We start from the raw sequence: 13,979 nt of genomic DNA, 5'->3' as shown, positions 1-13,979 counted from the left end.
CCAAGTACTGAAGCTTTCACAGCCGTTCAGGTAATTAGTAAAACAGGACGACCTTAAGTGTGATATTGTTTTTTTTTAATGACAATTTTGCAAACACCATTTTATCGTCAACAGATTATGATTTGTTTCTTCATTTTACCAGTTATTTTGCTCCAACACACATCCTTCCTCTAATTAATCGTGACTGGCAGAGCTAACAGTACAGTCCTGTAAACCTTGTAAGTTTCTTTTTACATATCCACACATTCTGATTTAGTATGTTGTTAAACATACTAGGTAGTGCCCTTGTTTAGGGGGTAGAAAGACACTTGTTTTGGAAGCTAGTTGGCAATGAAGATCACTTTAGGCATAAATAAAACGACAGGGAGGCAATTTAGAAAGACTTTAAAGCAATTACTAAGGAAACAAGGTGTTATTTAAGATGACGTCGTCTTTACTTGTGCTTCTGTGACTGGTTTTGAATTTTGGTTTTAGCAGTTAGCTTCTCTTTCTCTTAGTACTGTGGTACAGAATTTCACCCACGCTTGACTGGCGGTTAGTGTAATTGTAGTAATTGTCCAGTGCTGTTACGGTCTCTTATCACAAGTTGTGGAATACCTCTTGTCCAATCGGATTGCTCGGTTAGAACTGACAGTTGTAGTATAATAATAATAATAAAGAGAGTATTTATTGACGACAAACACGTTATGCTGTTATATGAGGATTTATAATCAACAGTATGGTACATACAGTACATCATTCAATCTCCATACTTAAGCTTAGTAGATAACTAATCAAAAGAAAAGAAATATGATTATTAATCTTTAAATGAAAAAAAAAACATGTGAACAAGAAACGTGAACAGACATGTGATCATTCGTCATGACCATACATTCATGGCTACAAATAAATTACATTCTGTAGTATCTGGGAAAAGTACACCACCATGTTTTTTTTTCATTACCGTTAAGAACCGTCGCTGTAGAATGATACGAATTCTAGAGTTTGCTGCAAACAAGAGTTTCAACATCGTTCGATTGTTCCTGCAACAACATCCTCCAGAATTACAACCGATACTCAAAAGTAGTCCTGACGTATAACATTTATATAATATTTATACACATAAAGGTAAATGAAAAACATGAGATAAAACAAGGCACATCAAAGGTGAAACAAATTAAGGTTTCCAAAAGATGAGAGCTGGGTTAAATATATAGCACTGACAGTTAAAAAAAAAAATATATATATTGAAATTAATGAATCACTTCTTATTGTCTAACATTTATTGTGAAGTGCCTATTGTGATTTAACAGGCCTTTTTGAGAAGGAGAGAATTCAGGTTCAGGAATGTGGAATTGGACAGCAATGTCAAGACAACATACTTTTATATTCTAATAATAAAGCACACACCGCCTGCAGTGGGCCTTACATCACTCAAACATAAACACTCAGACTGGGAGTGTGCAGTATCCTGATCATTCTGACCAGAGAGAGAGAGAGAGATGGACTGTGCAGATAGTCTCCTCTTAAGTTTGGGGAAACATGTGAATACTAATCTAGACGTGTACGCTGGACTGCTTTCATACGTGTATAGTACTTTGCAAATGTCTTGAACTATCTCTCGTCATTTTGCGTGCAAAAAGTCAGATTTTATTGTGTTTTTAATGACATTGGCTTAAGACTTTGGCACAGTACTGTACGTGAATGTATCCCACTTGAAGAACACAGAATTTTGACCCGACCTCACCCGCTCCTGAAAGACATCTGACCCGACCCCGTCTGATCACTTCCACAGAAAGTTCAATCAATCCCATCTGCTACTGGGGTGCGTCATGCCCAATCTTGTTTATTCTGGAGGAAAATTCAACCAATCCTGCTTGCTCCTCGAAGACTTTCAACCAAGAGTAGTCGCATAGGACCACAGAAAGCTAAACCAACCCCACTGCCCTCCAACAGAAATTTTTACCATTCCTCGGCCTTCCGCCATTCCTTTTTTGACAAATTTAAACGATCCCACACTACCTACAAAAGTTCTGACCAATTTCACTCTTTCCTACAGAAGGCCTGACCAATCTCACAAATTCCTTCTTTGCACATACATGTGATGTCATCCAATAAACCCAACAGGCTCTATTTGGCAAAATATTAATGAATGTCTAACTTTAAACTGGGATCCTGACTAGAATGAGGCATTTACTAAACATAAGCGAATGGATGTTGCACAGTGTCACTCACAACACCTGCCTCATGAAGCAGCAGCAGTATACACTCCCAAGTTGATAAACTTAAAAAAATTAAAATACCCCCTTCCCAGATCTTTTTTTAATGGATCTTGCAGGTCTGGTTCCCAGTCTTGATGTTACTATATTATTGTGCATTACTGTTACAGATATCAGACGATTATCATTAATCATTCGACTCACTGAATTTGTGACTCGGGAGGTAGGGGTTGTGGCTATCAGCTCAGTTACCGTATTCTGCCTCACTGTATCATTTGCATAAAGGTTTCTATACTAAATGAATAAATAAATATAAAGTTCACCTGTATGCAAAGTAAATTCATGGTCTGGAATGGATTTCCAGAGAAATAAAAAAAATTTTTTTTAAAGGAAACAACCACAAAAAAACATTAATTGCCGCAAGTCCCTTTCCTCAAAGTCTTCGAAGTTCAGTTCTGTGCTGCTTTTTTACCATCAGCTTGTATAAAAAAAAATTTAACCAAGAGGCAGAAACTGGTTTTCTTCACTCCTGTTCCCTTTAACCTTCTGACGTCGGCGCTTCAGTATTTATTGATTCCAAAAAGACGCACCCCATGGAACTGCGGCAGCTTGGGCAGGAGGACACTAAGAAGGGAGATTGTGTTGATCAGGAAGTGGGTGGCGTCATATTTGGTGTAAAAGCTGGCCAGCATGTATCTAAAAGAGGACAACAAAAAAAAACATCAACAGGTAATTATATGATTATATTAATATTAAAACTAAGTGGGAATGTATAACCTGTGAGTACAAGGAGGAAACTTTATGGTTGTACATGTTTATCTTGTACTATCCTCCAAATTTTTAAAAGCAAATAAAAAAAATCTACCAAAGCACGATTGACTTTTTAGCTTTTTTGGTGTATGTAGATGGATCTCCTGTGTGTGTGTGTGTGTGTGTGTGTGTGTACCAACAAACCCCTGTGTGACCTCATAAGAACAAGCCCCTCCCCTGGTTTGTTGCTCCGCTTTGCTGTTCTCTGGAGGTCATGACTCAGCAGTAGCTCATTTACACAGACACTGACGGTGCATTTGTTAAGTAAAATAATGAGGCTTTGAGGTTTGAAAAATTATCTGAGGGGTGTCTAAGCTGACGCATTAACGCTAAAGATAGGAATCACTATACGATACCTACTTTATTAATATATTAATTCAACACAATTAGTTTTTTCTTCTGATTTTGTTATAATTTTGTCTTTGAACCTTAAAAATACCACAAAAAAGTTTATACGTTGGCTTTACAAGTTAACTGAACATTAAAGTAATTAAATCTAATTCATTCTTTATAGCATGAGTTTTCTCACTTAAAAATCCAAAAATAGAAAAATAGCGTTTAAACGATACAAACTAAATTCAAATACTAAAGTTTAACATTTAACTTCAAACTAAATAAATTATAAAAATTAAAAACATACTTTTTACTGCAGATGGCTTATTGTGAGCATGCATGATTTCTAATGCGCATGTTTTGAGACTAAATAGCGCTCGTGGGATTTTAAGACTGGTGTAAGAGTGTTTAATGAGTGAGTTTGAGACTAATTCACTTGCAGAGTTTGGAGAGAAAGGCAGAATTGGTTACATCCACTGTAAATTAGTCTGATAAGCTGATTTATTTAATGGCTTATTCGATAAATGTATATTGACTTTGGAGTCAATTTGGTTATACAAGAATCCTCAAACAAAAGAAACGTGATCCATAACTGAATCGATTTTTCTCCCATCTCTATTTCTCACACACAGTATTTAACTTGTTATAAGAAGCAGTACAATGCGGGACCTTTAAATTCTTCAATATGATTGATAAGGTATTGCCTCAACAGAAAAACAAATCCCCTAATCATTCTAACACGTTATTGTTTTTACACAAGGAGCTAATTCACAGACTTTCCAGTCAGCACTTTGTTTCTCAAAAACATGACAAGCCGCATTTTTCTCATGCTAAAGAAAAATAGGGGGAGAGGAAGCAGGAGCTTGTCTCTGTTATACTGTAAGAAATACTTTGAAGTAATTTGTTTCAGGCGAGTACCACAATTTCAAATGTAACTCCTTAATTGATAGTCATTAATTACCAAATTTAAAAAAATGGAATAAAAGACCTCAACTATGCAGTAGAATTGCCCCACCTGCTTTGTACGTTTGTTATTGTCCTAAATAAACACGCACTAGCAAGCTTAATTTCTCACTTTTTTCATTATTAACATTTAAAATATTGCAAATAAAATCTGAAGCATTCACTCTTTAGATAAATTAAATTTTAGCTTCAGCCATTTTTCCCCGCATTGTACCTGCATTTGTTTTAAATTTTATACTAACATCCTAATGCAACCTGTTACACCCAGATGCTGAGTTTCTCACAAAGCTCACAAGTAGGCTAACGGCTAACTCACAGCACTATGGGGGAAATGGTGAGAAATTTTCTTGAGGATGTGAACTGGATGCCGTTATCCATCTGTTCCCAGTGAGTGAGCAGCCGGGCTTTGCCCTGGTCTGGCGTCTCAAACGGAGTCCCCTTCACTGTGTGGAGGAACACGTACATGGCCTGGAAAATAAAACAACGCTGTCAGTGCTCGACTCCAATACATTTGCTGACTGTTTAGTTTTAAATTTTAGCTTTAAACTTACTTTCTGAACAGGATGGTATTTACACAGGGCTGAATCCTATTCGCTCTCCTTTGTTGTAGAACGGAGTACATTCTACACAGTTTTCACTCGTTTATATCAGCATTATTTTTATCAGTATATGGTAAATGTTTCACCCGCACACATTAAAAACTAATAACATATACTAATGTCTGATCAGAGACAGGCATAAACAGTTGTAATTTGGATGTAACTTACTGTATTAGCTAATTAAACCTAATTAGTTCATTAAAGCTGTCACAGCAAAGGCTAAGAACTGTGTGATTGCTACAAAGAAGTATACTATAAGTGTTAAGCTCAAGCAACAAAAAATACATTTAACAATAAATTCTACACTGTAAAATATGCATGTAATTACTAACTGCATAACAAACTCTGACATTTACCTTATTATGGAGCGATATCCCGGACAATATTCAAAAGGAATTGCAAATTACATTTGCAATTGCGTTTCCCATATGTGGATGCACAAAGTGTGCCATAATTCAAATGCAGTTCCAAACTTTGCATTACCGTTTCCTGTTTCGCCTTCGTGAATGCACACTGACTGCCAAATTTCAAATAAAAAAGAAAAGTCCATTTGCATTTGTATTTCCCATGTCTTACAAGTCATGAGCCTGCCATATTTAAACAGCAAAATCAATGACCACGTTTGCTTTTTCACTTTCTCTGCGTAGCGTGTCAATCTGGCCAAAATTCAAACGCAATCTCTAATCCATTTGCAACTGCATTTCCAACACGTTACACGGAAACCTGTCAATCAGCGTCAGGGGCGGGTCTATACTTTGGGGCGGGATTGTGTGGGGAGTGATGTCACTCGCAGTCGCCGACCAAGAGGGGGGAATTTGAGCAATGGGGGTGAATCGAGATTATCTCATTTGTTTATCAAGAAATAAACACACAAAAATGACAAATCGCATATTTTCTTACTCTGAAGTGGACAGAGAAGCTATTACAAAAAATTTTTGTTTCTTTTTTATAATAAAAATCGTTGTCATTTTTTATTATAAACAATATTTATTTAGTGTAAACATTTTTGTATTACATGACAAACCCCTCCAAAATAAATGTTCCACAAAATAAACATTATATGAGAATTTGTATTACGTGTCTTAATTTTCGTGTATAATTTGTCACAACTTTACTGCGGTTCACCTCCATTGTTCATATTCCCCCCCTCTTGGTTGGCGACGGCGAGTGACGTCACTCAGGTTTCCGTGTAACGTGTTGGAAATGCAATTGCAAATGGATTAGCGATTGTGTTTGAATTTTGGCTGGCTTGACGCGCGACGCAGAGAAAGTAAAAAAGCAAACGTGGTCATTGATTTTGCTGTTTAAATGCCCGAGTGCCTAAAAAGCACAGATCATATTTTAGTTCTTTTTATTTTTCATCATTACCACTATATTCAACAGCTTATTCACTTTGAGGAATCTAAAATAGGAAAAAACAAGTGTTGAGAAGATAGTGTGTGTGGAAGTGCCAAATAAGTGTTCGAGACACAGAACAAGACAAGATCAGGGAAGGGAGCATTAAATGTTTTAAGGAAGGCTGGGCTGGAAAATTGGCTTTAAGAGTCCGGGAAGATAAGGAACAATGAGACCTATAGTTTATGGTAATCTAACCTACTGGATTCCAACCACCATTAAACATCAGTAGTAGTAGAAGTACTGTCCTTTTTTTATAATGCTACTGCACCAATTATGTGATAATTCCAGTTCCAGTCATTCAAATCTCCTCAGCTGTTTTCTTTGCTTAATTCAGATCAATATTTCAACCTTTCTGAAACAGCGCTTTAATATATATATATTTGGCCAGGCAGTGTATATAAAGAAAAATATAGCCATAAGTAAACCAAATGCATCTTGCATGGACTGACCAGATTGTGAATGACGTTGGTTAGAGTCCAGACGATAGGCACGCTGACGAACGGGATGCTCAGTAACACGATGTGTAAGACGACGGTCAGCAGCAGGTAGGTGAGCCAAATCCCCCTGCTGTTCATCACCCGCGTGTTGGGGTTCACCTCGCTGTGAGCGACGCCCACATTCATTCTGCAAACGCTGTAAAAAAAAAAAAAAAGCGAGAGACAAAACAATGTAAAAAAAAAAAAAAAAAAGGACTTTGTTTTTTACGTTTCAGAGACCCAAGAGTATATATTTGTATTTCTGCTCTCTAATGGCTTTTATAATTAGTAAACTATAATTAGTATAATTATAAACTTCCAAAAACATTCCAACTGCACATGCGTCAAACAAGCTTATACTGAAATATTTGTTATTAATAATTTATTTCTAATTCAATGTCATATCAATAAATTCAGCATAAAAGTTATAAAAGGCATTGGTTCAGATGCTGGACTGAAGTGTTGAGAGTTACACCACACACTCGGGTTCAGGTAACAAGTGTGATGGCGTCGATCCCAGTTTTAGCACAAAAGCCAGAGCGCTGGAAACATTTACATTTAGGCATTTGGCAGACGCTCTTATCCAGAGCGACTTACATTTTTATCTCATTATACATCTGAGCAGTTGAGGGTTAAGGGCCTTGCTCAAGGATCCAACAGTGGCAACTTGGTGGTTGTGGGGTTTGAACCTGGGATCTTTCGAACCGTAGTCCAATGCCTTTACCACTGAGCTACCCCCTGCCACTTGAGCAAAGCGCACAGACGACAAGGTGACAGAGCTGAACAGACTAAAGCGCTGCTTCATCACATAAGGTAGCCGCAGTGGCATTGTGGGAAATGTAAACAACCTTTTTAGGTTTTACGCCGGATGCCACTCCTGATGCAACCTTCATATTTTATCCGGGCTTGGGACCAGTACTGCATCCAATGGCTGGGGTTTGGAAATCGAACCCAAGACTTCTGCATGGCAGGTGAGAAACCTAGCACTGAGCCACCAATACCCATGTTGTTTACACAATAATGATGAAATCTGATACAAACACACATGGATTTTTTTCTTTCTTTTTTTTATGACGTCAGCAAAGTCTGTTAGATTAGGGAGAGTACTCCAGGATCTGATAAACGCTTTGATTTTGAAAATAACTAGAATTTTTTAAATATTACGGGATGGAATGTTCTGGAATTTATTTTTACGTCACTGCTTGTTCGACTTGGACCTTCGGCATCATTTTTTCAAACTAATTTGTGCACGTGCGAGGGTTTATTGACACATTTAGTTTTTAGTATTCCAAAGTTATACCTATACGTAGTATGTAGAAACAAATCTTGTGTGTGCACGCGCTATATTAACAATTATATTAACTACCTTTTAAATCACATAAGGAGGCTAGTTAGCTAACAAGCCTTGCTAACAAACTCGTAAAGCGACTCCCTGAATTGACACTCAGCACTGAATTTAGCATTTGACACCATAATCTGTGGCTTAACATTCCATTAAAGCGATACATACACTTTAAATTTAAAACCAGAAAACTTAATTGAGTAAACAACTAAATAAGGAACGTTACCAGAAGACAAGACACCCACCTCGGCTGTAACCAGGAAGTCACGAAATCCCCCCCTTTTCCCCGCCCCCTGCTGTTTCTGATTGGTCGCGGTTTTCTTGCTGACACCTCCCTTGTGCGCTTCTGATTTGTCCAATATCTTCGCTTACAAAACTAGCAATTACAAATTAGATATATATATTTTTATTTGATAATTTTTTATTTTATTTTGGTATAAAATAAAATTTTTATATATATGGTTTATATAATTAAGCATAAACTAACGCTAAATAAAGAAATTATTAAGATCCCTGCTTGTTCCGCCTTATAAATTTCTGATTGGTCGGTTTGACCTGTCTATTTTCCTTCCTGTGTTTTGATTGGTACGGTATCCAAGGTTCGCGAGCGAAAACTAAGAAGTAGAATTTACTTCATTTTTTTTTCTTTGTTTCTGTTTACTACAATGATTCGGGGTATATACTGCATATACTTCGGAGTATATGTTAGAATATATTTTTTAAATATATTTTACTTTTATATGTTTTATACGTTGCGAGGTTTGTTGTTTCCACTTCCGCATTGTGTAACAGGCCAAACAGGAAACAACAAGCTCATTTTCAAACATGGTCCTTTATATCTTTTTTTTTTTACTGTCTTTAAGCACATTTTAAAAATCAACATTAAAGGTTGTGTTCTATAATTGATCCAGAACACCTTATGTGACGTAATACATGGTTTCTTTATAATGTATCAGGAAGCCATTCAGATATAATGGGAAAGTTTTTGGAAAGCACACCTTCCTCCTCTTCTTACCGACTTTGACTGCAGATTGGGAAATTCAGTCCTATTAACCTTGTCATTTCCTTATTGGTGCACTGCTAGGCTCAGGACCGAGTTCTTCTATAGGTAATGATTTCATAGGAAGTGCAGTTAAAAGAGAGGGAAAAGTACACGGAAGTGAGCATTATGTTGATCAGTTTATTAAATACATTTTAGAAAGTTACATTGTAACATACTGTAATGGCCTCAGCACATATCAAACTGATGGATCAATAAATAACAATAAATATTGTTAAAATAAATATCTTAATAAATAGACAATATATTATGCAAACGCAAAGAACTGTTTTTAAAAATAAGTTATCCTTATAGATATACGATTCAATTATTCATTACCTCATAACTTATGAGAACATTTCTTTAAAATGCAGCAGGTTTAACAAATTTTGACCAACATGATCACGATAAATAATCGTTAACCATTCAGTGTTTTTATCCCCTTAAGCTGACTGCTGAAGAGAGGACAAATGGCTAAAAACACGAGCTGTCACGACGGAGAAGGAGAACAGACGCTCGACGCTGTCGCGGCACAGGTAGCCCTCGGCCATCCAGTTTTCCACCATTATAGGTGTCGGAGTCTCAGACGGCTCCTGTGTTTAGAGTGTAAAGTTAGCAGAAATAATGCATCGATCACAAATTGAAAGAAAGATAACAGATGATTTTACTTTTTAAAAACCAACAAATGGAGAATGTGTCAAACTGTAAATTTTAATTCAGAATCTTAATATTTAATGTTTAAATTTAAGCTTATTATATATAAATTCCCCTAGAACATTAATCAAATCCGATACCCACCCATCACTTCTACCTCAAGACTAACTTTACTTGTATCATAAAATTCCTTTTATTCTTAATTTAAAGACACTTTTTTAAAATAAACGTTACCTTAAGTGTCTCTAGGATTTGTTCTGCCACGTCAGCTATATCTGTAGCATTTGCTCTCCACTTTTCACAGTTAGTGTTTTGGCCTTGAAATATTCCACTGTCCCCAAAGATCCTGCTATAGTTCTTTAAAGCAAGAACAACCCTGGACAGGCAAATCTGAAATCAAAGAAACAGATAAAATGAATCAATAAGCCAATATATTATTGTATTAAATATATAATGATTGGTTAAATACAACATAATAACTATGATGTATTCTAACATTAAACCTGCTAAGCTCTAATGCAACTTAACAATGTTATGTATGCTTAATACTATTTGCTTTAGTGTTTAATGCACTGGGCTACTGATCAGACCGTTAACCCCTTGAAATTCTCTGCTGTGTCTTGTCTCAACCATAAGTCATTGATGAGAGCAAGTGGACAAGGAAAAGGATTTACCTCTGGTTTGGTCTTAAGACTATCAGGATCACAACTGTCCTCAGGCCTGATCATCATTGGAGGGTCGCTGACTGCAGCCACCTCGTTCGGGGTCTCGACCTGAAAAAGGCAGAATAAATACTTATTAGATTGCCAACAGATTTTTTTAAAATAACAAAATAAGTATTAACTGTTATGATGTTATTTTTGTAACAAAAAAATGCAATTAGATTTTTTTTAAATGTACATTATCATGCAGTTCATAGAGTGAAAATCCTTTTCACTCATATCTTAATCATAAACACATACCTTTGCACTTTTCTTTTTTTTAGTATCATTTACCTATAAAGGTGTATATAGTGACAATGTACCGTACACAAATCTAAGTATGGCACGATTATGTACCTTAATTATAAAGGTACCTCATACATATTCCATGACCATTATTAAAGCTGAACTAAAACTATATTAAGATATAAAGGGAACAACATCGGTGATTTTTTTTTTTTAAATGTATCCTTTAGCTACAATTTCAAAGCAAATTTAAATGTTTCCTCTACATTTAACCACTAACTGTTTATATTGCTGTAATTAACATTTAATTGTAATCTAATTAAAAGATAAAAGTTACATGCACCTTTCTAGGTCAAATAATAAATGGTATGACAGAAGAGAAAAATCTTGGTATATTTATTTATTTTACTTTATTTCTATGTGAGTGTAATCCTAAATATGATGTTTGATTATGTTTATCCAAATCATCCAAATGAAGAAAAACACACACACACACACACACATAATGCAGGCTGAGAAACATGTGGGAAATGTCTCTGAATTCATGCTGGCACTCACCTCTGCATATAACTGTCTCGCCTTATCATTTAGCCTTAATGCCAGTGTTTTCCCCTCCGTGAAGTCCGTCTCGGTGACTCGCACTGGAGCTCCGAAAGCGCACATGAGCATCGCAGCAAAAAATAGTGAAAACCGCTGAAATGTGTGCATGGTCAAAATCATTTTTTGTCACTTCGATCTTAATTTTCTTGATCTCTAAGCTATAGAGCACCGAGGTACCTCTGCATGAGGAGACCTTAATGCTTACCTTATTTATAAGGACGGCGATGAGTCACGTGAGGAGATTCCCGCCTCCGCAGCCAAAGGTACAGTGTGGGATTCCACCGTGCGCGGCATCGTGTAATTTCTTTCCACTCTTGATATGGTTATGGTGTTAATAATCCTTCATTGTAGCTGGGAGGAGTTGTCGTCATGTCATAGTAACGGGATCAATATGTTGTTGTTGTTGTTGTTAGTAATAGTAGGAGAAGTTGAAAAAGAAGCAGGATAATCAGTAGTAGCAGAAAAATTATAATGAGATAAGATAAAACTTTATTAATTCCGGAGGAAATTATTATTAGTTGTAGTAGTATTAATAATAAAAGTAGTAGTTGAAAAAGAAGTAGAAGAATAAGTAGTATTAGGGTAATAATAATATAAGATAAGATGAGATAAGATGAGATAAAACTTTATTAATCCTGCAGGAAATTATTATCATTATTACTATTAGTGTTATTAGTAGTAGTTAATGAAGCAGCATAAGAAAGAATAAGTAGTTCTGGTGTAATTATAATAAAAAATAATAAAACTTATAATTAATCCCTGAGGAAATTATTATTATTATTATTATTATTAGTAGTAGTAGTAGTATTAATAGAAGGATCAGACAAAAAAAGTAGTAGTCGTGTAATACGTTTATGATAAGATAAGCTTTATTAATCCTGGAGGAGATTATCATTATCATTAGTAGTAATTGTATTAGTAGTTGAAGAAGATGCAGAAAAATAAATAGTAGTAGTGTAATATAAGATAAGATAACACTTAAATTAATCCTGGAAGAAATCACTATTATTAATACAGTATTATTATTAGTAGTAGTAATAGTAGTTATAGTAGTTGGAGAAGAAGCAGACAAATAAGTAGTTATATTGTGATAAGATAAAATAAGGTAAAATAATGTCAGATAAAAAAGCTTCCTCCGTGGGCAAACTTATTATTTATTTATTTATTTATTTATTTTTGAAATAATAAAAATGTAATATTAGTAGTAGTAGTTGAAGATGAAGCAGAAGAATAAGTAGTAGAAGTGTAATAATAATAATAATAATAATAATAATAAGATAAAACTTTATTCATTCCTTTACTAGTTATAAAGAAAAAAATGAATGTTGCTCTTGTTTTGATTGGGTTTGTTGTTGGTGATTTATAAAGTTTTACTCTAAAATTCAATTTATGTTATTTGACATACACGTATATACATAAGATATACACAGCCAGCAAGAAAAAAAAAAACATTTATTGACTTTTTTTTAATCTTTGACTGTATGGGGCTGTGATTTTGGGCTTGGGATGCTCATCCAAACTGAATTATTTTTTTTTATTCAAATTTACAATTTCAAAAAGATTAAACAAGTGATGAGTTAAAGAGCAATACCAAGATTAAGTTTTTGCAATGTTTTCTCAGGGCATACTGTATACATAACTACAGTATCCCACCACAGTATACAGTACTACTCCAAAAGTGTCCCAAAAGTCTCCATACATGGGGCAAATACAGACTTTTTAGCAACTTTATTTACAAAATATTTACTACATGAGTGTCATTGCTTGTTTTTGTGTCTCCCAGTTATGATGAACTTGTGTAGCACACCTGCTGTTTTGCATGTGCATTTCCCTTGTGTAGGGAGACTCTCAGGATACTGTAGTGATAAAAAATAATATTGGATTTGTATTTGTTTAATCATTATATCAATTATCATTTTATACTTCAATAGTTGAAATCGAGTATCTAATAACTAAAATGTAATATCTAGTATTTAATTTCTAATATGAAATATCTAATGTGTGTTATATAATGTCTTATGTCCAATATCTAGTATCTGATATCTAATAAGTATTATGTAGTATATAGTGTCTATTATCAAATATTTAATATCTATTATCTTATTTCCAGTATATAGTATCTAATATCTATTTATAGAGATATAATATTAATAATATTAATATAAATACTAATATTTATTTATATTAGTTTATATTATTATATAACTTATAATAGCTAACATCTCATATCTACTATGTTATATTCATTATAAATTATCTAGAATCTAATGTCTTATATCCATTTTTTTATATCTAGTATCTAAGGTCTATAATCAAATACTGTATTATGTTGAATCTTCATACTGTTTGTTTGATTATGTTATTTTTTTTCAAACCACCTTGTTGACAAGATTATACAATGTTTTATCATTTAGTGTTACATTTGTAAAGAAAGTTTTTTTTTAAGTATGAGGCTTAATCATCAGTGTTTCGAGGATCCTCCCTATTGTCTTAATCATTAAATTTTCAAATGGTGAGACATTATCAGCTGACTTATTTATGTGCATTATATTTGATGAATGAAGAGACATATAGGCTAACACAGTAGTTTCGTCTTATCAGGATAAAATGACGTCATGTC

General features: G+C 34.5%; 2 protein-coding genes across 3 annotated transcripts; both read right to left on the bottom strand.

The window, feature by feature from the left end:
- Positions 1 to 684: 684 nt before the first annotated feature.
- Positions 685 to 8,391, bottom strand: ormdl2 (ORMDL sphingolipid biosynthesis regulator 2). 2 transcript variants are annotated; one of them, XM_053483048.1, is made up of 4 exons: positions 8,365 to 8,391; positions 6,751 to 6,934; positions 4,621 to 4,772; positions 685 to 2,894 (listed from the first exon to the last, which is right to left on the bottom strand). In XM_053483048.1, exons 2-4 carry the CDS (start codon positions 6,922 to 6,924, stop codon positions 2,759 to 2,761), a joined length of 462 nt encoding a protein of 153 aa, XP_053339023.1. In that variant the 5' UTR covers positions 6,925 to 6,934; positions 8,365 to 8,391; the 3' UTR covers positions 685 to 2,758. The 2 variants fall into 2 exon arrangements, with proteins under 2 accessions (XP_053339023.1, XP_053339024.1); XM_053483049.1 differs by having other exon boundaries at positions 8,346 to 8,371.
- A 1,210-nt stretch (positions 8,392 to 9,601) lies between these two features.
- LOC128510325 (interleukin-23 subunit alpha-like) lies at positions 9,602 to 11,428 on the bottom strand. Its single transcript, XM_053482530.1, has 4 exons — positions 11,318 to 11,428; positions 10,487 to 10,585; positions 10,047 to 10,202; positions 9,602 to 9,751 (listed from the first exon to the last, which is right to left on the bottom strand). Exons 1-4 carry the CDS (start codon positions 11,426 to 11,428, stop codon positions 9,602 to 9,604), a joined length of 516 nt encoding a protein of 171 aa, XP_053338505.1.
- Between the last annotated feature and the right edge of the window lie 2,551 nt (positions 11,429 to 13,979).

This window comes from Clarias gariepinus, chromosome 22 (genome assembly GCF_024256425.1).
Source record: "Clarias gariepinus isolate MV-2021 ecotype Netherlands chromosome 22, CGAR_prim_01v2, whole genome shotgun sequence".
Classification (NCBI taxonomy): domain Eukaryota; kingdom Metazoa; phylum Chordata; class Actinopteri; order Siluriformes; family Clariidae; genus Clarias; species Clarias gariepinus.
This window is presented reverse-complemented; position numbering and strand designations above follow the sequence as displayed.

What these genes read in the sequence shown, in the direction of transcription:
- ormdl2 (XM_053483048.1), bottom strand. Translation starts at nt 6,924, where the DNA reads ATGAATGTGGGCGTCGCTCACAGCGAGGTGAACCCCAACACGCGGGTG. An exon ending in CCAACGTCATTCACAATCTG is followed by an intron (nt 4,773 to 6,750) that starts GTCAGTCCATGC and finishes TTTATTTTCCAG; the next exon opens with GCCATGTACGTGTTCCTCCA. An exon ending in ACCATTTCCCCCATAGTGCT is followed by an intron (nt 2,895 to 4,620) that starts GTGAGTTAGCCG and finishes GTCCTCTTTTAG; the next exon opens with ATACATGCTGGCCAGCTTTT.
- LOC128510325 (XM_053482530.1), bottom strand. Translation starts at nt 11,428, where the DNA reads ATGCTCATGTGCGCTTTCGGAGCTCCAGTGCGAGTCACCGAGACGGAC. An exon ending in GTCTTAAGACCAAACCAGAG is followed by an intron (nt 10,203 to 10,486) that starts GTAAATCCTTTT and finishes CTTTGATTTCAG; the next exon opens with ATTTGCCTGTCCAGGGTTGT. An exon ending in AAATCCTAGAGACACTTAAG is followed by an intron (nt 9,752 to 10,046) that starts GTAACGTTTATT and finishes CTCTAAACACAG; the next exon opens with GAGCCGTCTGAGACTCCGAC.